The sequence below is a fragment of the Miniopterus schreibersii genome (genome assembly GCF_964146895.1).
Source record: "Miniopterus schreibersii genome assembly, chromosome: 4".
In the NCBI taxonomy this organism is placed as follows: domain Eukaryota; kingdom Metazoa; phylum Chordata; class Mammalia; order Chiroptera; family Miniopteridae; genus Miniopterus; species Miniopterus schreibersii.
In genome coordinates this window covers 25,246,659-25,270,180 of record NC_138105.1, presented here as the reverse complement: position 1 = coordinate 25,270,180, position 23,522 = coordinate 25,246,659, and the positions used below count along the sequence as shown (strand labels likewise).

The window sequence follows — 23,522 nt, the reverse complement described above, 5'->3', positions numbered from 1 at the left end:
TTTATCTATGAGGGACTTCAAAGTTTTCCAGGGGTATTTTGAAGAGGTTCTTCAAAATTATGTTGTGGGAAAATGAGTTTATTTGTAAATAACATTCCTTCCTCCCCATGTCGTGCTTTGATAGTCTTACTGAAAGAAAGTGAAATTGTTCAGAATTATAGCCATTTTGGGTTTCCCAGGCCTGGCATGGACATATTGAGAATGGAAGACTGGAAGAACCCAGCAAGGAACATAGGTACATTAATGGCTGCCCACCCTGAGAAATAATTCTGGGTTTCTCTTCACAAGTCTTCCCCAAAGGTCCATTCACTGTAGAGTCGACAGACAGCTTTTAGAATTCATGTGGTAAGAGGTCCAAGCATATATACATACTATTCTTGAAGCAGTTATATATTTTTTTTCTAGGTAGTTACTAAGTATTTTAACGAGCTTATAAACGAAAAAATGTATTGAAAGATTTTTGTAACATGTTATATAAGTATAACATTTGTTTTAAGAATATCTGAATTTGCATTTTCCATGAATAAACGTAAAAATTAGAGAAAACTTCACATCAACAAGGATTGTCATGTTTGAAGAATCTGAAGTTATGTAGAATGTGAGTTGTTTTACTTTAGCATGATTCTGTACACCTAGTTTTAATTTTTAAGTCTGATCTAATTATGATTTTGACAATCAGTTATTGAATGAGGTAGTCCACATTGCCTAGATATTTGCTGTATCTGGTTTCTATTTCACAAGTAATTAAGTACAATATATCAATTATGTTTTTCCTTTACATTTAATAGGAGTGCTGTGAACATTGAGAATGTATTTCTTTTAGTGGTACACAGTTCTTGAGAAAAGTCTTGATTTTTACATTGCCATTTGCAAGATTTTTAGCAGCTCGCTACAATATCATTTTAATAAAAATAAAGTGTATTCGGTGATGATAGAGAAAATATTGTTAAAGACCTCTTGGGACAGGAAAAGGCTCAGTCATAAAGTCACGTGCTTATTAATTTTCGGCTGCATCATTCTGACTCATTACTTTCAATAGTAACTATAATATTGCTACACAGTCCATTGTACTGAGAAGAACTTCCCTTGAACTTCACATGGAGGTTGAGTAAAGCTCTTCTATTTGTTTTTTGAAGTACTCTCTCAGCTCAGGTCTCTTAGCCTTTAGTGTTGGTGTCAGCAAGCCATTTTGAACTGAGAACATGTCAGAATGGATGTGAATGGCTTTAACCTAAAAACCAAACGCAGAATACATCTTTATCAGGAATATAACACAGCATTTATAGCATACATGATAAAAGTAAACAGGCATATGGGAATAGATATATTGATATAAAAACACTACGCCTACTTAAATGTCAAAATTATGTTAATAACATTGCAGCCTCTTTGACAAGTCTGAAAGCTGCCTTCTTTCCCTTTTTATTCCTTCATTCAGCCAGTCAACAGAAATGAATTGGCTGCTTACTCCGTGGCAGATGCTGAGGGCACAAGGAGGAGTCATGAGCGCCCCTGCCCTCAGGGAGTGCACTTTTGCATCCAGTAGAGCAGACACGTGGGGCAATCATTAGACAATCTGCTATGCTCAGGATGAAGGGCCCCAAGCTCAGTTACGGCACAGAGGGAGCAGCAGCCTTCCCAAATCAGATGCGTGTTAAAGAGGGAGTGAGAGCCAGCAAAGGAGGAGACGTGGGCAGGACAGGGCTTTCTGGGCAGAGGCAATCCCAAGAACAAAGCTATGGAAGTGAGAAGTGGCTGAGTGTGAGAAAAGAAATCCAAGTGGTTTCTAGTAGTTACATCAAGTCGGAGGTACAGGGGGTGAGAGGTGAAGCTGCAGCAGTAGTTGGGGCAGTTTATGGAGAGCTCAGACTTTATGCTGAAGACAATAAGGAGGGGCTGAAGGTTTTTATACAGGGCAAAGACATGGATGAGGATATATTTTACAAAGCTCTCTCCAAGAGATATGTGGAAGTGGTTTTTCAGAATGTTAAGATTGGAAACAGGGAAACCAATCAGAAGGCTCTGGCCAATCCACAGGAGAGAAGATAAGAGTCTACACTTGTAGTAGTGGCAGAGACAGAGACAAGCAAGCAGTTCTAAGAACAATTCAGAGATAAACGGGCAAACTGCAGTAGAGGGAGACAGCCTCAAGGACTCCCAGCTTTCTGGCTTTGATGGCTGCATGGATGATGGTGCCACTCACAGGAGGGATATAAAGTCTACGGGGACATGATGAGTCTATGTTTTAAAAAAAGTTTTGGCATGGAATTTTCACATTCATTGGAAGGAGGCACAAAAGGATCAGACTTGGTGTTCACATTGCCTATTTCCTTGAGGCATATCCCAGGTCTCTTCGCAAGGCTGAATGGAGGGCCAGAGAGGTAGGCTCCTCCTATGTGGGGCTCCAGCTGAAAGGGTCACTGTCAGTTCAGTGAGAATGTTATAATCTGGGATTGAGCTGACACTATCTCTAAGAAACTGTATTCTGAAAGTTGGGTCTGAATTCCATGGCTTTGTTGAGATAATAGATCCATATTATTATATAGCAAATAGGGTTATGAATTTCTACAATATAGACTTTTAAAAATTAATTCAAAATATAGCTATTAAATACACACATACATTCATTTTGTTGTTTTGTGTAATTGATATTTGTTGAGAAACTACTGTGTGTCAGGTATTGTGTTAGGCACTATGGAGGCAAAGAAGATCAAGAACCAGTCCCTGCCCATGTGGACCTAACCATCTCATGAAAGGCTGCAGTGCGATTCTGCCACTACAGGGACAAGCACAGAGAGCATCACCTTTGGCAGGCAGTCAGCCGCTTTCCCAGTACCCACTCCCTGCTTTTTCTATGCTAATCACACTTTGATTTGTTTTGGGGTCATGTCAATCATGACAATTCTTTCCCCTGACTTCCCAGCCTCCTTTGCAGCTAGGGGTAGGCATAAGATCCATTTTTCGCTAATGAGAAGGGAAAGTTTTGCTTTCCTAATAAAAGATTTAAAGATAGCTATCTCTACATACTCTTCCTTTTTCCTTCCTTGAATATAAACCGTGTCCAAAGCTGAAGCAGCCACCTTGTGACTATTAGGTGATGAGCCAACACACTAAGATTGGGGAATAGAAAGATAGGCAGAGCCCAGGCCCTTGAGGACCTGTGCCTACCTTGGATGGCTGATCTTTGGACTTCTTATGTGAGAAAAAAACACAGCAAATACACCCTATGTGTTTAAGACACTGTGGGTTTTCTGCTACAGCTGAATGCATTTCTGATAGAGCACCTAATGCAGGCTTGGGCAGGTTTCATCGAAAAGGGTGCCAAGGTGAACTCTGAAGGACAAGGAGGCGTTAGCCAGATGGGTCAGTACGCGGAAGGGGAGCGGCCGCTGCTACATGGTCTGAGAAGGAGGGTGCTCTAAGCCAGGGGTGGGGAGCCCTTCTTCTGCCAAGGGCCATTTGGATATTTATAACATCATTCACGGGCCATACAGAATTACCGACTTAAAAATTAGCTATTAAAAAAGCTCCTAGATTTATTGATCTCGAGTCCAGCCTGGGGTTGCCTTGGCCGGGCCAGACCAAGTGACTTCTCGGGCAGGACATTCCCCACCCCTGCCCTAGGCAGAGGCCACATGTGCCAAAAGCACATTTGAGGCATTACAAGTGTAGGCTGAAGCACATCATAGAAATGAAGATGAAAGAGACAGGGCTGGCGGGATAGGCTGGATTATAAAGGACTAATATGCCAAGGCAGGATGTTTGGAAATAATTCTGTAAATAATTTTTAAGCTAAGCAGTAAGAGACAGAACCAGAATGGCTCTTTAGATTGATTAATCTGTTATGAATAGATTGAAGTGAGGAAAAAGCGGAAGCTGGAAGACCAGCCAAGAGGCAAGACTGATGTTCATTTGGACTATAAAGTTGGCTGTGGAAATGGAAATAGATTTCAGGGGTAGAAAGGACACGGCTTAAAATTGGCCTGGGCAAGTGGTAAAGAAAGAGACATAATAATGGTTCTAGGTTTCTGCTTGAGTAGAAAAACTGGAGGAGCAGAAAGATTCTTTGGAGGTGGGAAGATCAAGAATTCATGTAAAATTTGAAATGTTTCTGAGACACCAAGTACTCTTTGTACATTGGATATGTAAGTCTAAGTATGTAGGACAGAGCTGCAGTCTAGGCCTGAGATGGAGGAGGAGTGATTTGAGAAGAAAGGAACTAGAATGTAGGTTACAAAAGCCAGGAGAACGAGAGAGAGAGGTCACTGCTTCAGATGCTACTGTCATATGAGAACTGTTAATAAAATCAATGGACACAATTAGAAAATGTTACTTCAAAAATCAATGTATATATTACCTCACACCCATTAGGATGGCTAGTATACAAAAAACAGAAAATAAAGTGTTGGTGAAGAGACAGAGAAATTGGAGCCCTTGCGCACTGTTGGTGGGAATGTAAAATGGTGCAGCCACTGTGGAAAACAGTATGGCAGTTCCTCCAAAAATTAAAAATAGAACTACCATATGACCCAAGTAATTCCACTCCTGGTGTGCCCCACAACAGCATTCACAACAGCTAAAATGTGGAAGCAACCCAGCGTCCATCAGTGGATGAGTGGATAAGCAAAACGTGTTCTACATATACAATGGAACATAGTCCACCTTAAAAAGGAAGGAGGTTCTGACACATGCTACAGCACGGATGCACCTGGGGACATTATGCTAAGTGAAATAAGCAAGTGACAAAAAGACAAATACTATATGATCCACTTATACGAAATACTTAGAGTAGTCAAACTCATAGAGACAGAAAGTTAAATGGTGGTTGTGAGGAGGGGCGTGGAATTGGGGGTTATTGTTTAGTGACACTACAGAGTTTCAGTTTTATGAGATGAAAAGAATTATGGAGACGGATGGTAGTGATGGTTGTACAATATTACAAATGCATATAATGCCACTCAACTGTACACTTAAAAATGGTCAATGCCCGGCCAGACGTGGCTCAGCGGTTGAGCATCTACCTAAGATCCAGGCGATCGGGGTTCGATTCCCGGTCAGGGCACATGCCCGGGTTGCGGGCTGCAGGCTCGATCCCCAGTCAGGGGCGTGCAGGAGGCAGATGATCAGCGACTCTCTCATCACTGATATTTCTATCTCTCTCTCTCCCTCTCCTTTCCTCTCTCTGAAATCAATAAAGATATGATTTTTAAAAAATGGTTAAGATGATAAATTTAATGTTATGTGTATTTTACCACACTACAAAAACTGGAAAAAAAAAAATCAATGTATGCAACTAGCCACAAAAATTCAATATGTCATCGATAGTTTTCAAAATCCCTGATGTTAATAGTCTAGTGCCCTGGCAGGTGGGTATTTGGAGAATGGCAAAGAATTCTTTTCTGGGAAAATTCTCCCTTACATTTACCCATTTTTCAGATCAAAAACTCACTATACAAAGAACACCTCTCAAACAGATATACTTCCAACTTCTTAAAAAGCTTTAATTTTTAACAAATTCTGGCTTTTCTTAACCCATGCTTGTAATTTAAAAATGTAAAAGTTTTCAAATGATCACAGCATTAATAAATCCGATTCATCTCTGTAACTTAGAAATTTGTTCAAATGAAGGATTCGCTTTTTATAAAAAGAATAGCATTGTAAGGGATTCACGTAGGGGAGGGAGGGAAGAGGAGGAGGGGACTTTTGGCTAAAACAAGAGCTAGCGTTATAGGCAGCTGCCTTAACTTTACTTCACATAGTGAAATGATTTCTACTTGGAAATCCAATATAAATAGCTGGAAACCTGGGCTAAAGGGGGTTACTATCAAATGTCTCAAAATTAGTTAAGGTTCTCATAAAAAGTGTTTGGTTGGAAAACCCAGTGTTCTTGATATCCAAAGAAGCAAGGGGTTGATAGAGAATAGGGCTGCTGTTTTCTGTACTCTCTGGAATAGACTTTTTTCCTAATTTTTTTTTATCAAACATGAACCATCCTAGGAGAACCAAAGTTCACTGGAAACAGGTCCCCAGGGAGACGTTTTCAGACTATAGTGCGCTGAGAACTAAGGGTTCTGAAGAGGCTAGTGCTGGGGGTGGTGTGGAGGTGGGGTGCAGATAGGCAGGAGTGGGATGATGTGGGAGAGAGGCAGAACTGTATGGCGGTGGAGTGGGGGAGGGATAAAATGAGGTGGTTGACTTGAAGGGGTGTGGAAGAGAAGCTCTGGCTCAAGCCCTGAACCCCCCAGAACAATGCTGCTCTTACTTTTTGTGCATGTTCGACTTTCATATAAGATGTCACCCAAATTCTGCTACTTAAAACAAGTTTGGAGACTACCGTTTGACACCAAAGCTATTCAACCTGCACACAGTCTAAATCAAACTTAATCCTAGATGCAGTGGTTTAACTTTATAACTCATGCTCACTGTCATAAAATGAAAAATTGAAAAACTGATGGTGCTAATGCCCTTAACTTAAAAAAAAATCTCTTCTGATAGAAACAGTATCACACGAAGACTCTTGATAAGTGCAAACCAGCTATCCACCTTCTTTTGTAAATGAAATTAATTATATAATTTTCAAAGGAGAGGCAAATGCCAAGATGTCATTTCTACAGTGCCCAGGCAGCCAGGGCTCCAGCTCCTCTGCATTCCTAACAGCGTGTGGAGAACACCGAGTAATTGGGACAAGGGTCTATGCTCAGTACAAGCCTGGGGGTGAGCCCTTTGAAAATCCAGTAGTGACAAGCAGAAGCTAAAAACAATACAGCTCAGGCAAGATGGATTTCCGAGGGAGAGCTACATAACGCTATCTAGATGGTAAGTAGAAGGTAAAAGAAACCATTATGATCTTAGGAAGAAAGGACTGCATCAGCAGGTAGATTCTGAATACCTGTCAAACCAGCCGCCTGCAGCAAGTCCAAAGGGGTGACTGGGACATCTGCAGTTCAAGGGGACTCTCTGCGAACAGGCTTGGTGTATCATTAAATACATCCTTTCAGGCATTCAAGCAACATGGGGCTCGGCTCACCTCTCAGCCCCTTAGCGAACAGATCAGAGGGGCGCAGTTGCCAGGCTGCCAGTCCCTGCTCCATCCAACCTACAGCCTTGGGTCTATGTAAATTCTCCCATGAAAACACCTATACCGACTGCTCCAGCAACTAAAAGTCTAGTCAGTAAGCTGGAAAAAGATAGGTCAAGCCAGTTGTTTAACTAACACTGACCTTAACTGTGGGTCACAAGCCCACAGCTTCTAAGGAAGTAAACGAATGACAAAATCAATTTTCTTTTTTTTTTTTTTTTTTTTTACAAATAATTATATATTTTCTAATACAACTAAACTGTCAAATGTGAAAAAATGAATGGAAACAGCCCTAGCCAGTTTGGCTCAGTGGTTAGAGCACTGGCCAGCAGACTGAAGGGTACTGAGTTCGATTCCGGACAAAGGCCTGAACCTTGGTTGCAGGCTTGATCCCCGCCTAGGTTGGGATCGTGCGGGAGGCAACCACTCGATGTCTCTCTCTCACATCAATGTCTCTCTCTCTCTCTCCCTTCCACTCTCTGAGAAGCAATGGAAAAAATATCCTCGGGTAAGGATTAAAAAAAAATGTAATGTACATTTAAATACTGTATTGGAATAAAATACCTGAAAAGTATCAATTTATGCCAAGTCATTAAAGCACAGAACTTTTCATAATTTTGAAGAAACATAGTATTTTGAAACTTTCAATGGTTATAATGAAATACTATTAATGTACAATATTGCTTGTAGATAATAAACACAGAGTGAATAATTTAGTACAGAAGAATAAAGTAGAAAAAACATTTTAAATTAATTTGGAAAATGCTCAATTCATTTCTCACTTAAAGGCATACTGATTAGGTAAGTATTCATTTCAGTGACAGGAAATAAATATTTTAAATGAGGGCTTCCCAGTTAGAATTTGAAAAATCTATCAAGTGTTGAGGTTCATTTTGTACTGCCTATGACAACTAATAAGGGAAGAAGATGGTTAAAGCACACTTAAGTATGGTCAGATACTTCCCAGGGACGTACATGTTAAAAGTATTGATAGTTATTTTAAATGCTTCCTATCCACTCATTAAAATATATCTTCCAAAGATCTCCATAAATTAATAATGGCTGGCTTAGTTCTAGGAATTGTCTGTTTCTGGAAATTAAATTACATTAATTTTTAATCTAATTCAAAGTTAAATTTATATCAACCCTGCTCAGTAAGTCTGAACTCTTAAAGTTTTTGTTGAATGATTTAAGTCTTGAACTTGGATACCTATTTGTGTGTGTATGTATTTCTTCAAAACTTAGTGGTAAGCCTTAATTGATCATTCATATTTCAGGAAAAGGGAAAGGACAGGCTGATGATGGATTATAGATTAACTCAATTTCTGTTGAATTTTGTAACAACACTGGACCCTCCTCAGGCAGGTGTTTGCTCTCCCCTGGCCAGCTGAGGGCACGTACACTGGCTGTGGTGGGGAGGAAGCCACAGACCAACAAAGAGGTGACAGACTTGGCAATAAAACTCAGGCCTTTTGGATGCCACATGGCGTCTCTGTATTTGACGTTACCATGGTGAGGGCAGATCATTAGAGCAGTAACTCTGCTCAAGGCTTATGGAAAGTCAAGAACACATCTCCTCTCAGTGAAAGCTCTAACTTGCACAATGGTTAACCCGGGAAACATAGCCAACAGTGCCTTTTAAGCATAATCTTGAGAGCTGGTAGTCTTTTCCAGGAAGAGGAATCTAGATGTTACGATTCTCCACATGCCCTGGGGCAGGTCATACATCCCAAGCCCAGAAGGGGGCGTGCAGGCCTTAGGAATCACAGGAGCTAATCAGTTTAGTAATCGGGTCCAGGCCTCCTGCATCTCCAGGGCCCTCAGAGCCAGCCATTTAGATCAACACTGAGGCTGGGACCAGCCAGGTCTCGGACCACTCATCTGTGACCCCTGCTCTACATGATCACATGATCTGGTCAGCAGCTTCCTAATGGAAGAGCAATGAAGTGAGTTCTACCAAATTTAGAAATTTAAAAAATTATGATGCCAGAATTGACCTTTCCATTCAGAAAGATAAATATAACTTACTGAGTGCCTCAGATTTCATTATTTTTATTTTTATAATTTTATTAAGATTTATTCATTCAGGTCTTATTTGCCCTCAAATATGCTGTCAGATGAGAGCAGTGTAGTGTTTCTCAAACTAGGTAAATCTATTTCAAAAGAAAAACAATTCTCTCAGACCCTGAAACTATGTTTAGATTTCCTCAGTTTGAAATTTTAAAAAATGAGTCTTAAACCGTGGAAATGTTTTTTAATTGCAAGTAATTGCTCTAAGAGTTTTATATTTAAAACTGGTTTTAAAATGTTTTTAGATTATCATCAAAATGAACATACAAAATTTAAAATTCTCATAAGCCTTGCAGATCCCTAATGCTATATTTGGTATAGTACTGACACTCCCTGGGAGCATCCCAATCACCACCTCTCATCTGGGAAATAAGTACCAGGCATGCCCAAAGGAGTGACAGGCTTAAGGGACCACTAGATTTTTTTTAATTGAATTTATTGGGGTGACATTGGTTAATAAAATTATATAGGTTTCAGGTGTACCCTATTGGAGAAACAAAATTTTATGAAAACCAATTATATTAATTATACACTAGGAAATAATAATCAGTATATTAATACTTTTCTGCTTGTTAAATTTTTCTTTTTGAATTTTTGACTAAAGAGGGTATAAAAATGATATATGTAAGAAGGACCAAGTATACTTATAAACTCAGTTACAATAAGAACCCCAACCTTTCAAAGACAAAAGGTCTTAGAGGACTACTGTGTCCCCTCCTAATACATTCTTCCTTTCTTCCTCTTTGTAGAGGGCATGCTGGGCTAACAGATCTTTGGCCTGAGGAGCACAATTTTTCTGATGTCCTAGCAAGTAAGCTTGCCTGCTGCAGCCAAGAAGAGTGTCCCCATAAAAATAAAAATAAGACAGGGCTCTGGTCTGGACAGTTGCAGGCAGCTTGGAGACAGATCATGTACACATGATCTAGTAGTGACGGCTAGGGTAATATTTCAGTTTTATGAATGCTTGTGATTATGAGGACAACGAGCAGTCTCACTCGATATCTGACCTATTTTAGTTCAGGATGCAGGCTGTTGCGGTCAGGTTAGAACAGGCCTTCAGGGGTCCACTGGTACAAAGCCTGCCTGCAGGCCACAGCATGGAGGGTGGGGAATCTAGGTCAGGGTCACTGTGGGTTAATTTAATTTTTATCACTGCTCAAAGGGCTGTGACAAGTATGGGGAAGGTTATAGTTACCTGTTCAAAAGAATGGAGTCCACTTTCTTTTCCCAACCTCACCATATCTTCCAAAATGGCTTTCTTCAGCTCCTGAATTGAATCATATAGGTAAAATTACAATACCAAAACCACAATTCATACCAACATGCTCTCACTCCCATCCCTCCAACTGGAGCTGACACTCCCTGGGAGCATGCCAATCACCTCTCATCTGGCAAATAAGTACCAGGCCCAAAGGAGTGACAGGCTAAGGGACCACTTGATTTTTTAAAAATTGAATTTATTGGGGTGACATTGGTTAATAAAATTATATAGGTTTCAGGTGTACAATTCTATAATACATCATCTGTATATTGTGTTGTGTTTTCAGCACCCCAAGTCAACCACTTGATGTTTTTAAGTGGCCCTCTGGTAAGCCTGGTGAGTCCCAGGGGCCCCATAATCCCCAAAAGAGCCCAGGGCCTAGTGGAAGCAATAGGGTCCGTGGTTGCTGAGGAATGGACCATGTGCCTGGAGGGGCTGATGCTGAGCCAGAGCACAGAGATCCTCTTCCAGAGGATCGTCCATGTACCACGAGGTTTCTGTAATGTGAGTGGCTAATGCTCTAAGCAGGAAGAACTGTATTACTTTTTCAATTCCATAACTCTCTTTCTAAGCCCAGTAAATGCAAAATCCACCTCACACTTGGAGAGAGCATAGCCAGTGAGTCAGAAGGCCTGTGCTCACATCTGACACTGCTGTTAACCAGCTGTGTGGCCTTAAGCAAGCTGCCATCCTCTCTGGACTCTCCTACAAGCTGCAAAATAAGTGGGCTGGACAAGCTTTCTGTGATGTCTCTTGGCTCTAAAATTCAATAGTTTATCAAACTTTCTAAGAAGAAATGTAAGTTCCTTCAACTACAACAAAAAAAGATGAAGCTCTCGTTTAGGATTCCCACCATTTATAAAGTTAGAAATTTCCCTACGTGTTCGAATTTTGCCAGTCTACTGTTCTTCTGTCCTCTCATTAAGCAGTATCGAAAAAGGTCCAGCAACCTTTTAGGAAACAGCCCCACGGTACAGACCTTATTTAAGCAGAGCTCTAAGTATGTCCCTTCAATTCCTCTCTTCTGTGCCCAGGAGGGCATGACTTCAGGGTCGGGCACAACAATGCCCACCAAAAAGGCCTGCAATCCCACCAAAGAAAAACAAGTCATCACGAAAGCACTTTTTCCCATACTCACCATATTTATTTCAATTTTTTTCTAAAAACATTATAAAAATTTTGAAATAGATACAAAATTAAAGATACTAGTATAAGATGTACCAATTACCAAGATAAAACAATCACCAAAATTGACAAAAGCTTTTTATAATCACAAAAGCCCTTATATTATTTTTTTAATTATTAAAGTATAGTTGGCATACGATATCGTATCAGTGACAAAAGCTTTTAAAGTGGTTATTTGTGGTCCAGCATTAAGAGTAATCTCTTGGTATTCTCAGACTCCACCCTTTTCTAAAAATAAGTCTATGCCTGTGTTATGAAACATTTCAGCCAATATATCACACATTCTTGAGTATTTATTTTCTGATCTATTTCCCTAACTTCATAAAAAAAATTAATAAAGAATGAGCCTAAGGAGATTAAGAATCAATAAAGTTAGACCTACACGTTGTATCATTACTAACAATATGATTACTGAAAGCAGTTTAAGAGTTTTTTTGTACTTCCTTTTGTGCTTAAAGATATCTTTCACCAAGGATGTATAGTCAAATACTGTGGACCTACATGTACCTTTGATTCTCATGCTAAACTCACATGAGTACATCTTCAGGATGCTAAACAAACAACTCTATGAACCAAAATATATCTCAGGATTTCCTGACCATTTAAAAGTTGTTTAATTAATATGGTCCTCCATTTCATTAATATGGTTCATTAAATGATTAAATCCAATGAATGCAAAGACTATATTCACAGTGATCTTTCTGACTTCAAATCTAAATGATGTTGAAAACAGAAAAGATAAATCCTCTCCAAATAAGTTAATCCTAAACCACATTAATTAACATATTAGCTTAATATATTAAGCTATATCATCATAAGTGCCATTTTTGCAATACCATATCTATTTATCTATGAAGCTCATTTGCATATTTCAAAACCAAAACAGCAGACATCCTGAATTTTGCTTTAGCAACTTACTTCAACATTCCTTGTGGAAGTAGGTAGAACAATAGTTAAAAGCAGTGGGTACAGCACAGGAAATATAGTCAATAATATTATAATAACTATGTATGGTGATAGATGTGTACTAGACTTACTGGGATAATCACTTTGTATATTATGTAAATATCGAATCACTGGGGTGTACAACTGAAACTAATATTATATTGTACATCAACTGTAATAAAAAAATAAAAAATTATTAAACACACACACACAAAGTTAAAAGTAGTGGGAGTGTCCATTACTACTACTTCAAGCAACTTATTACCTAACTGCAATTTATCAAACCCTAAGCAATTAAGATTTCTCATTTACAAAGGAGTTTTCTCTCATAATCTAATATGTAGGAGAATATGGGTGTCTGATTAGAAATTAATGTTTACCATTTAATCAAATACTAAATACTTAGGAAATCATTCTGAGATAACTACAGATTTTTCAGCAGGTCCAGCACGTGTGGGAGGCTGAAGCACAGGGGACTCACCTGTAAGCTGTCCCCATGGACATAGGTTTGTGCCACAGGCTCACTCCGGATGTAGATGTTCTCAATCTTCTCAGGTGCAATATATTCTCCCTGAGCAAGTTTAAATATGTGCTTCTTCCGGTCAATAATTTTAAGAGTCCCCGCCTGTGGAGTTGGACAAACAGCTTCAACCGCTAACCTTAGTGCCATAGCCCCTCATTCCTGTCCTGTCCCACCCTGCAGACTCCACCCAGATCCGCTCCTCCATCTGACACCTCTGCTCTTACACAGCCACCGTGCTTTCCCCGTCAGCATTTACCCCCTCCCTTTCTCCCTTCCTCCCCTGCCACCCTCCCCCTCAGACAGCCCACCTGCCTTCCCGCCAGCGCTTCCCTCTCACCCAGGCCTGTGCTGCAGCTGCCCCTTTTCTCACAGCATCTTCAGATTTGCTCCCTTAAACCATGCTTAGGTGTCACCCCAGCTACTGCCTCACCCATAAGAGTAGCCTCTCTGTCCCCAGCACACAGCACAGCTCTGGCAGAGGCCCCCAGTGACATCCACCTGATCAGCCAGATGGCCAAAACCTCTGCGGCAGGAAGGCCACCCCCTGGGTAGTGAGTGCTTATGCTCCTGGCCTCCAGGACCCCCATCACCTCCCTGCTTCCCCTCGACCTTTTTTGAGTTTCCTAAGTGGGTCTCTATCCCTTGGCTCAATCCTTGAATGCTGTACATTCCTCACCTCCACTGCCATGTGCCTTGAGGTAACTACCATTTATCTCTTCACTGGTCACTCCCATGTCTGTCCAAGCTTCCAGCCAGGCCTCTTCACTGAGAGCCAGACCCAGAACTCAACTATCCTCAGAAGGCATCAGAACCCAGGCTGTCTGCAGATGCAACATGCCCCCAAAGGAAGCTCATCACCATCCTCCTCACGCCTGTCCCAGTCCCCAAGCCCTAAAACTGGAGATGGCCTTGCCAGCTGCCTCTCCTGGGACTTCTAGCAATCAGCCTCATCCATCCTCGGGCACAAACCTCTTTCCATCAAAACCACTTCCTGACTGGACCTCTGCACACACACACTCTGTTCCTGCTCCATCTGTTCGATCCACCAGAACCAGAGCAATCTCTCCAGAAGAGAAAAACAGGCAGGCTCTGTTTTGCTCAAAAGCCAGGCTGGACATCACACCTTCCCTACCCTGGCTTCTTTGGTATTCATGGAAGCCCATGTCATCACCTCTATAGCACTGATGAGGAAAGGGAGGATCAGAGAGGTTCCTTAACTCCTTCAAAGCCACACAGCTAGGAGGTAGGGGAACCAGGATTTGAACCAGGTGTTTCTGGATCAGAAGTTTATACCAGCCCTGGCCGGCATGTCAGCCTGCCCACCAAAGGGTTGGGGGTTCAATTCCCGTGAAGGGGCATGTAGCTGTCGCAGGTTCAATTCCCAGGCCCCAGTTGGGGTGAGTGCAGGAGGCAACCAATTGATGTGTCTCTCTCACATCGATGTTTCTCTCTCTCTCCCCCCCCTCCACCCTCACTCTCTCTAAAAAAATCAATGGAAAAATATCCTTGGGTAAGGATTAACATTAAAAAAAAGAAGAAAAAGCAGCAGCTTATACCTTTTCCTTGCTATATCTATTTAATACTATTTCCAAACAATAATTTTAAAAAATTGTCTCCCACAGACTGCCTGCCTGCTGTCTTAGGCTTTGAGTTGAAACACAGTACCAGGTACTTTACATGAGTTAATTTACTTGCTGCTCACAACACTCTGCAAGGCAGGTGGTTTCATGCAAGTTACCATGCAGCCAAGGTTTTGTGGGGCTTTAAGCTTTTTCCAAATTTGAGAGTCCTGATTAAGAAAAATAGTATAAAATGAAGTACAGAACCTTGGAAGGGGACTATGCAAGTGAGAGGACCTGAAGCCTAAGCTTCCTTAGCTGATGGGACAATCTACCCCGTCAGTGTCCAGAGCCCTGCTGACTTCTCCAGCCTTCCTCCTCCATCTCTGTGGGCCCTCAGTTAGAAATGCTTGCTTTATACCTCTAGTGTCTTTCTACTCAGCATGTGCTATTACTCCTGCCCTGACTGTCCTTCCCATTCTCTCCTCCCACTCAGGGCACGACTCATATCCTGAGACTCAGACCCAGTAGGTACCTGTCCTCTGCCTCTCCCCAGGTGAGTGTGGCCCTTGGTTCATGTCCACCGCACTGGGTTGGGAACTGTCTAAAGAAGTGTCTCTCCCCTGAGCAGAGTCCCTGGCCCAGGGCACACATTATGGACACATCCTTGTCTGCTGCAGGAGTGAGCATTTCTCAAAGGGAAGCATGCAGATCCGAGCAGGGGCAGACAGCTCGCCAGCCCTGGAGAGAGCTCAACACCACTCACATGACCAATAAACTCAGCATCTCAGAGCGTCGACCCAAAACCTTAGAGAGGTCCCTGGGGCAGGCTCTGTCAGGTGAGGGCTCTTGGTTTCAGGGACAGTCTTTTTCTGCTCATAGCTCTCATCTAAGCATGTCCTATGTGCCAGGCTTTGTGCTAAGTGCTTTACCGGCATAACCTCACTTATTCCTCACAACAATGACTGTGCAGGTAAGCAATGGTACTATCCCCACTTTACAAATGACAGAATGAGGCACAAGAGCTGATTTGGGCTAAAAGTTGGGGACCACAGCCAAAGAGTTTCCTGTAGCCTCACATTCTTATTTTACAAGTGAGTCAATATGGGGTCCCAGAGAGGGATGAGGCTTTGCTCATGGTCACGAGAGCCACTACTGTCAGAGCCAAAGGAATGCAGCCGTCTTCTGGCCCAGCTCCAAGCTTTTCCTGCTGCTTAGTGCCACCTCTCAGTTGGGGGCCAGCGTCCGTGGGCTCCCACCCCCTGCCTTTCTGATCTTCCAGAGCTATGAGCTCCTGCTCCTTGTACTCTACCCATCAGATTCCACAGCACTGTAGGTCTTTCTGGGAACCATTAAGGGTAGGAAGTGGGTCCCACACTCCAGTTCTACCCTCCCACAAAGATCCCTATCACCTGCCTCAGGAGGGTGAGGGAGGAAGCTTGGGGGCAAAGTAAAGAAACCTCTCAATCCCTAGAGGTGTTCCTGAATGACTAGGTGTCAGGCAGGACACGGAGAAGACCCCTGCCTCAGAGTGAATCAGATTTACACCCACCACCCAAATGTTTGGAGCTCCATGGTTCCCAGCATACGCACCGGCAGCCACTGCCCAATGTCTCCAGTATGGAGCCAGCCATCACTGTCCAGAGCCTCCTTTGTCTTGTCTGGATCTTTCAAGTAACCTTTGAACACATTTGGTCCTCTCACACATATCTGTAGGGACAAACACCGGTTTCTCTCAGCCCACAGCATAAGGATTCCTGATGTGATGCTGTTAGGGGGCAAGTGTAGAATACTGTACGCTACCCCTCAGGAAATCCATTGTGAAAACGGCGGTGATGATGACAGAGGACAGAACAGCCACCAGCATCTGAGCTGTCTCCTGCCTTCTCTCAAGCAGCATCCTCTCCATCTTTCCTCTCTGCCCTGGCCACCCCAGGCCTCCCTCCACCATCTCTTCTTCCTCAGGAACCCCCTGGCCTTCAGCAGGTGCTGCTTTGTGACACTGGATGGGGTCACATCAGATACCAATGGGCAGCTGATTCTACCTGAGAGCCTTCAGGCCCTGCTTCACAACCAGGCAGCCAGGCAACTTGTGCACACTCCCGTGGGATGGCTGGGTACAGGCCAGCTCTATCTACCCCATCTGGCCTATCTGCAACAGGCCATGTTTCTGCTGGGACAGAGCCACAGCAGCAGGCCATGCCACTTAGGAAAAAAATGGGATTTTAGAAAAAGTTTGGAAATACCAAATCTTGATTTAGACCAGCCCAGCCCCAGCCTTGTTTCATAAACAGGAGAAGAAATACTGAATTCAGCTGAGTCAAATTAATCAGTAATTTAAAGTGAGTTTTACATATAGGGTAAAAGGAAAATAATTCCTTTTTTTTCTTTTACTCACTACATGTAGCATCCACAGACACGAATGGCTAAATGCTGAAAGTTTACCTCTCCCTCTCCTTTGTAGGTCCAATAGTTCAGTTCCTCAACATCGATGAGCTTGATATGATTGCAGGGCAGAGGCGCCCCTACGTGCCCTAGAACACCAGAGCAACATGGCCTTGGTCAGTGTTCAGATCAATTTCAGCACTGAAGGTGCTCCATGCCATGCAAAACCCCCCGCGTGGTCAAAGGAGGGAATTATGGAGGGAAAGCAATACATATTTAGATGGGCATTTGTCATAGGCAAGCGCTGATGATAAAACAAAGCTCTAGAGAAAGGAGAGGCCAGCCTTTGAGGGCCTTTGTTTTACATCTGATTCTGAAAGAGCTAGACAGGTGCACCTGGCCTAGCACCAACCTGCAGAGTCTGTGGTGGGGCTCATACCCACACCAACCACACGGTCAGGACTTTTTGCAATAGTGCCCATATTAAAAGGTTTTCCCCATTGTCCGACCACGTCTTGGTTTGGGGTTCATAAAATACAGTCATCATTGCTTTTCCTCTAGTCATCACACTATTGATCAATGTGCATGGTAGTCATCTAGAAATCTTGTTAAAATGCAGTTCTGATTCAGTGGGTCTGGAATGAGCCCTGAGATCCTGCCTTTCTTACAGGCACCCAGGTGATGATGCTGCTGGTCCACACACTACACTTTGAATAACAAAGAAATGGAAAACAGAACGAGGTAATGCACCCCTAAAAAAAAAGACTTCAAATTTTCTTCACCTTACACATTCCAACCACAAAATTACACTGAAGTCATTTTCTAGTAATTTTTGTGTGGTTGTTACAGAATTCACTGGCAAGGCGGAAGATTTTTAATAAGGTGCTGGCTAAGGTCCTGAAAGAACAATGAGGGACAGGGCCATGGAGATAAAAAATGAGGTGGGGACACTGTTTTCTCTTTTAAATGAGAGGCTGAAAAATCTTTCATGATTGTACAGAGACACCTATCTTATGCTCCATAGCCTTTGCAAGTCTGTGTGGTAAGGATGAACAAAAAAGGCAACCCCCCAAAAGCCTTACATAGGAATACGTAGAGAATGACATAAGAGGGATGCGTGAGAGCGATCGGTAAATATGACAGCAGCAATAAAAAACGTTCGTGAACCAGGACCTCAGAAGACAGTCCTTGTAGTAGATTTGCCAGTGGTAGAAAGATCAAAGAATTTATACACCAAAGGCTTTATTCAGCTAGAGTTTAAAAGATAAAAACTCAGGGTAAAATGCTCCTGCAGTTGACTTGGCCAAATATGACTCTGACTTAGAATCCACCTATCATGTTTCTGCTGACTACCTCAAGGTGCCCTGAAAACAGGATTGCATTACTGGGCATATTTCTTATGCATGCACATTATCCCAAGTTTCCTAGTTTGCAGTTGAGCAAACTGAAGCCTGAGAGTGGCCCTGGGCTCACAGAGGAAGTTGGTATCCTCAAGGATTCTTTTGCTGAATGGTTTTCAGAGTCTTCCAGTATCTGGTCTAAATTTACGATGGACAATACAGGGGCTACCTGCTGCTTCCTCCTTACCCGGAAAGATGAGTCTCTTCTGAATGAGGGATTGTGTAGGACCTGCTCCTTCCTGAGGCTACTACCACTGCCTCCTAGACACTAATGTCATAGGAGACTGTCGTTCCCAAAGCGCCTTGGAAATGGCCCTTTAAGAAACAGTGCTCTGAACATGAGGAAGTTGCCTCTCCTTCTTTAACCATATCCAATTCATAGCCTGCTACATTCTAAAATGACTATAAGCATAGCTGTGTGGTATTCAGAATCTATGAGATCTAGTATGCTGATATTTACTGCTATAATAATTTTTTCATCTGGAGCTACATTTTGTGATCTATCACTTCTTTTTTTAAAAAATATTACTTCTATTTATCTACAAAATAAATGAAATAAAGTAGGAAAATGCAAAAATATGTAACAAAGAACAACAGACCCATAATCCCACAACCTAGACATAGTTTCCACCAATGTTTTTCTCCTATTTCTGCTGTTTTTCTAAAGTGACCTTGTAAATTTACTTCCCATGAGAATATTTTGCAGCTGTTTTAACTCAACAGTGCCTGGTGAGTTATTCCCACATCTGCTGTCCATCCTACCTGAGGTCCAGTCCCCAGGTGTGGTGAAGGTACATCCAGCTGTGCACTCAGTTTGGCCATAACCTTCATAAACCTTCAAGCAAAACATGGAAACCACACTGTAGGCACACAGCCTCTTGCAGCTGGCTGACTGCCCCCATCAGTCAACTAAGCTCCCTCCCAGCATCTGGCTGCTCCATGCTGGGCACAGTGGGAGGAGAGGTGCTCTGGAGGTAGGTAACTCCAGGTGAAGTTGAACACAGATAACAGCTGTGGCTATATTGGCTTGGAAGAAGTGCTACTTTTGCCACACTTAATAGATAAGGTTATGTGGTTTGGGATAAAGATTTCTGACCTGTTTTCAACTACTGACTCTATTTTTCATTTGGATAATATATAGTAAAGACAAATACTTTAAAATATACTGTATGGTTTATTTTGTCTCTGTAAGATAGTCCCCTCCAGAGCCTCATGTGCTTGCAGGAATATACCATGTGGGAGAATCGGCCCTTAGAAGTGGTCAGGTCCTGTTGGGGTAGTAGAAGAGGCCAGTGGCTTTGGAAGTATAAAAATTTAAGCGCGCACATTGATGAAATAGATGTGCCTACTTTACTAAGACCCTTCAGCCACAGCCATGTTACTATACCCTGCATATGATTTTAGAAAATTAATAAATATTAGTCAAATGGGTAAATGAAGGAATGAATTTCTTAGAGATGACCAAACGTATTGAAACAAATGACAAAACACAAATAGACTTTCAGCACCCCCTCCCCTGTGCTCCTTTTCTGGGTTGGGCAATATTTTGCAGGCTGAAGAATGCAGAGATACTGTTGCAGGTGTGCTACAAATTCTGCAGCACACTGATGAGCCATATAGAGCTTATTGGCCCCCTTTTCCCAGAGTGGATACACCTCGGCTTTCCAGTATGTCAAAAGGTCATCCTGGCTTTTACTGGCACTGGGATGTTTTCATCCCCTGAGAAACTGAGCTTTTATCCCACTAAAATCTTGTCCCCAGGATCTTTCTCTGTACAGTAAAGGGTATAATGGGTTTCTGGCCTTATCCTAACACACATCTCATTGCCCCCAGGAAGGCCACATGAAAGTAATACCTGGCACCCCAGAGCTGCCCGGAGGAATCCCAGGACTGTTGGTGATGCGGGAGCTGCTCCAGTCACAATCATCCGCACACACCCACCAAGGCTGGCCTGCGGGGAGAAAAGAACCTGCCAAAGTCTGTGCTGCTGGAGGTGGCATCTAACTCATCCGAGCCTCAGCCAGGGTCAACATTCAACAATTGGACCCTACTTGGACCCTAGGGTAGGGATCAGAGAAAAGGCCTGAGGCTGTACAACATGAGCTAAGGAAGTCCGTTCTCCTTCAAAGTGAGTCAACACAATCAGCTGTGCAACTCAACCCAAGATATGGCCAACTCTTTTATGTCTTTTGAGATAAGTGCCATTAACCTATGAGGCACTCGGTAATTTTGGTTCTACTTTCCTTAAAATACACAGCTGTTCCCTCACTCTCCCCTCATTTGCAAGCATCCAAAAACAATTACTTAGGACAATGCCTTCCCACTTCCACAATAATAGCCTAGCCCTTTTTCATTTATAAATCAATACCATGCTCTGCTCTATTTACTATGTACTGCAGAGGACAAAGCATGCTTTAAATAGATTGTTTCTGTAAGTTGGGCCAAGAGAGTTTAAATATTAATTTTCATAGCTAAAAATAGAGTAGTAAGGAAAAAACCACTTTTTTTGTTATAACTAACTACAAATTCCTTAGATAACGCAGAACTTGAAAACTTTAGTGGAGATCCAAAAATGAGTAATTCATGATCAGCCCGGTTTGGGCAAGGTTGAAGGGACAGGACTAAAAAGGCAAAGGATGATTCTTGGCCATCGATCTAGAACCTAATGCTGCTGGAAAGCCACCATGGGCCAGGGCCACAAAAAGGGCCAAGAGAACCTTCAGGCCCCAGGAGCTCCTTGGTGGACCTGACCACCCAAGGCAAACTTGCCCCAATGCCTTTGGAAGTCAAGGGACCTACTTTCTAGAAGTCCTTCCTGCTGCTTGCATTTTGACCAATATAACACATCTCCAAATAACAAAAATGAGTCCTTTAAGATTTCAGTGGTAGCCCTGGCCAATTTGGCTCAGTGGTTAGAGCATCAGCCTGTGGACTGAAAGGTCCAGCGTTCAATTCCGGCCAAGGGCCCTTGCCCCGGTCCAGGTGCATGTGGGAGGCAACCAATCGATGTGTCTCTTAAATCTATGTTTCTCTCTCTCTCTCTCTCGTTCTCTTTCTCCCTTCCATTCTCTCTGAAAAGCAATGGAAAAAATAGCCTCGGGTGAGGATTTAAAAAATAAAAAAGCTTTCAACAGTAGCTTAAGCTTTGATTTCATGACCAAATGAGTTATTATTTTATAAAACTATAGGCCACTGGGATGAGCCACTCTAATTCTCCTGTAAGGTGATCCATGGGACACTTGCGTGTCACTCTATAATCACTTGTTCATTCTCTTACCTGAATCTTATGAAATAAGAGTTCATCCCAGATACTATCATTCCTGATGACTCCACTTCGGACCTCAGCCTGTTTACGATTTGCTGCAAACTCCAGGAACCAGCGCTTTAGCGGTGTGTTTGCCTGGCTGAAGATCTGAGGAGCGGAAGTTAGAAGTAGCTGCTAGGCCTGCATGTCCCACCTCCAGACACTGCCTCCCCCAAAGGAGGTCCAGACTGGCCAACAGAGAAGCCACACCCCATTTTGCCCCTAGAGGAGGTACTGAATGTATGACATCCAGCCAAAGGACAATGCTACTGAGGTCTAGGCATATTGAGGGACAAGAAATTCCTGAAAATAGGAAGAAAACAGGTGAGAGTCAGGGAATACAAGAGAAGAGGCCATTTCCAGGACCTGGGGTTGGAGGCATGGGAAGCCTGCCTGGGGCTTCAGACCCCATCCACAAATGCAGATATCTAGACCCTCAGCCTGGTCAGAGACTCCCTGAGGGGCTCACCTTGTCATACATCCGGTTCAGCAGTCGAGGAACCACAGGGAAGATGGTGGGGCATAGAGCCTTCATGTCATCTGAGAGGAGGCGGATGTCTCCCTGGAAGAAGCCGACGCGCCCGCCGTGGCAGTAGACAACAGACTGGAAGGGGAGGACAGAAAAAGAGGAGTCCCTCAAGGGAGGCACTCCTGGCTGCAGTACAGAGCCATCCACAGTTCTGCCCTACATGGAGGGTGCCCATGACCCACTACCCCAGCTCTGGCTGCTGCCATGAGACACTGAATACCATTCCAGGTGACACCCTCCCTCCCTCACCTCACCACCTTCACACTAAGTCCTGCTCAGGTACAGGGAGAAGCAGGAGACAGAGTGGAATCAGAGCCTTCGAGAGATACCAGAGCAGTCAGTCCCACTGTGTCTGCCCCATCCTGCTCACTCCCAAACCCTGGACAGGAGTCTCCCAGGGGACTCAGGTCTCTGAGCTTTGCTATACCTTATGGATAGGTCTGCTCCAGGTCTCAAGAGAGCCTGTAGATTTCCCTGGGACACCTCAGTAACTCTGGAAGGGTATGCAGTGCCCACGAATACTGGACATGCTGCTAATGTTGGGTGGGAGACCAAGGGGGAGCCTGCTGTTGCTAATGGGACTAGGAGTATGCCAGGGGCCTAATACATGCTCCTTTCTTTAATGCTCACAGCAACCCTGTAAGGGAGACAGTATTTTATGTTTCCATTTTATGGTGAGGAATGCAAAGCTCAGAGAGGTAAAGGGACCTTCCCAGTCACAAAACTAGTTCACAGTACCGCTGGCATTCTAATCTAGGTCTGGAAAGCTGGAAAGCATGCCCTAATACACCATACCTCCCCCAAAGCAAGATGGGAGAGGCTTAGAAGACCATTTATTTATAGGCTGGTCTCTTGAGTGACACACGTAGAAGAATTCTTTGTTCCCCCAACATCATGCAGACTGACTCCCCCCCCCCCCGCCCCAGCCCACTCCCTCTGTGTCCCCATAAGGCCTGTCTCTGGGCCAATCATAACAACAGTCCCATCTACAGCCTAAGGGGTCGTGACAGTTTGATTGCCCAATTTTACTGTCTTGCTTTCTTATTTAAGGGTTTGTGAGTAATGGAAGTTATAGAATATAAGTGTTTGGGCCATAAACGGAGCCATACTGCACAGAGGTGAAATGATAAAGCACTTCTGCAAAGCTGTGATGCTTCCCAAGCAGATGCCCTCAGCTGGGGCCTCTCTCAGCCCAGGTGTGTCCACAGGTAAGACAGGTCAGGCCTGGGGTCTTCCCTGGAACAATGCTCCCAGGAGGAACAGGTGGGGTAGCGAAGGTCCTC

At 43.2% G+C, this 23,522-nt stretch overlaps 1 protein-coding gene across 11 annotated transcripts in view; it reads right to left on the bottom strand.

Moving 5' to 3' along the window:
• Positions 1 to 762: 762 nt before the first annotated feature.
• ACSL6 (acyl-CoA synthetase long chain family member 6) overlaps positions 763 to 23,522 on the bottom strand; it is a 54,931-nt gene continuing 32,171 nt past the window's right edge. For all 11 annotated transcript variants that reach the window (XM_081136364.1, XM_081136366.1, XM_081136369.1 and 8 more), the window contains 10 exons: positions 22,180 to 22,314; positions 21,684 to 21,818; positions 20,262 to 20,357; positions 19,169 to 19,241; positions 17,067 to 17,155; positions 16,215 to 16,331; positions 13,021 to 13,164; positions 11,389 to 11,490; positions 10,344 to 10,415; positions 763 to 1,231 (listed from right to left, as the gene is read on the bottom strand). In XM_081136364.1, coding sequence (XP_080992490.1) covers positions 1,094 to 1,231; positions 10,344 to 10,415; positions 11,389 to 11,490; positions 13,021 to 13,164; positions 16,215 to 16,331; positions 17,067 to 17,155; positions 19,169 to 19,241; positions 20,262 to 20,357; positions 21,684 to 21,818; positions 22,180 to 22,314 — 1,101 coding nt within the window. In that variant the 3' untranslated portion in view covers positions 763 to 1,093. The remainder of the gene's footprint in view (positions 1,232 to 10,343; positions 10,416 to 11,388; positions 11,491 to 13,020; positions 13,165 to 16,214; positions 16,332 to 17,066; positions 17,156 to 19,168; positions 19,242 to 20,261; positions 20,358 to 21,683; positions 21,819 to 22,179; positions 22,315 to 23,522) is intronic.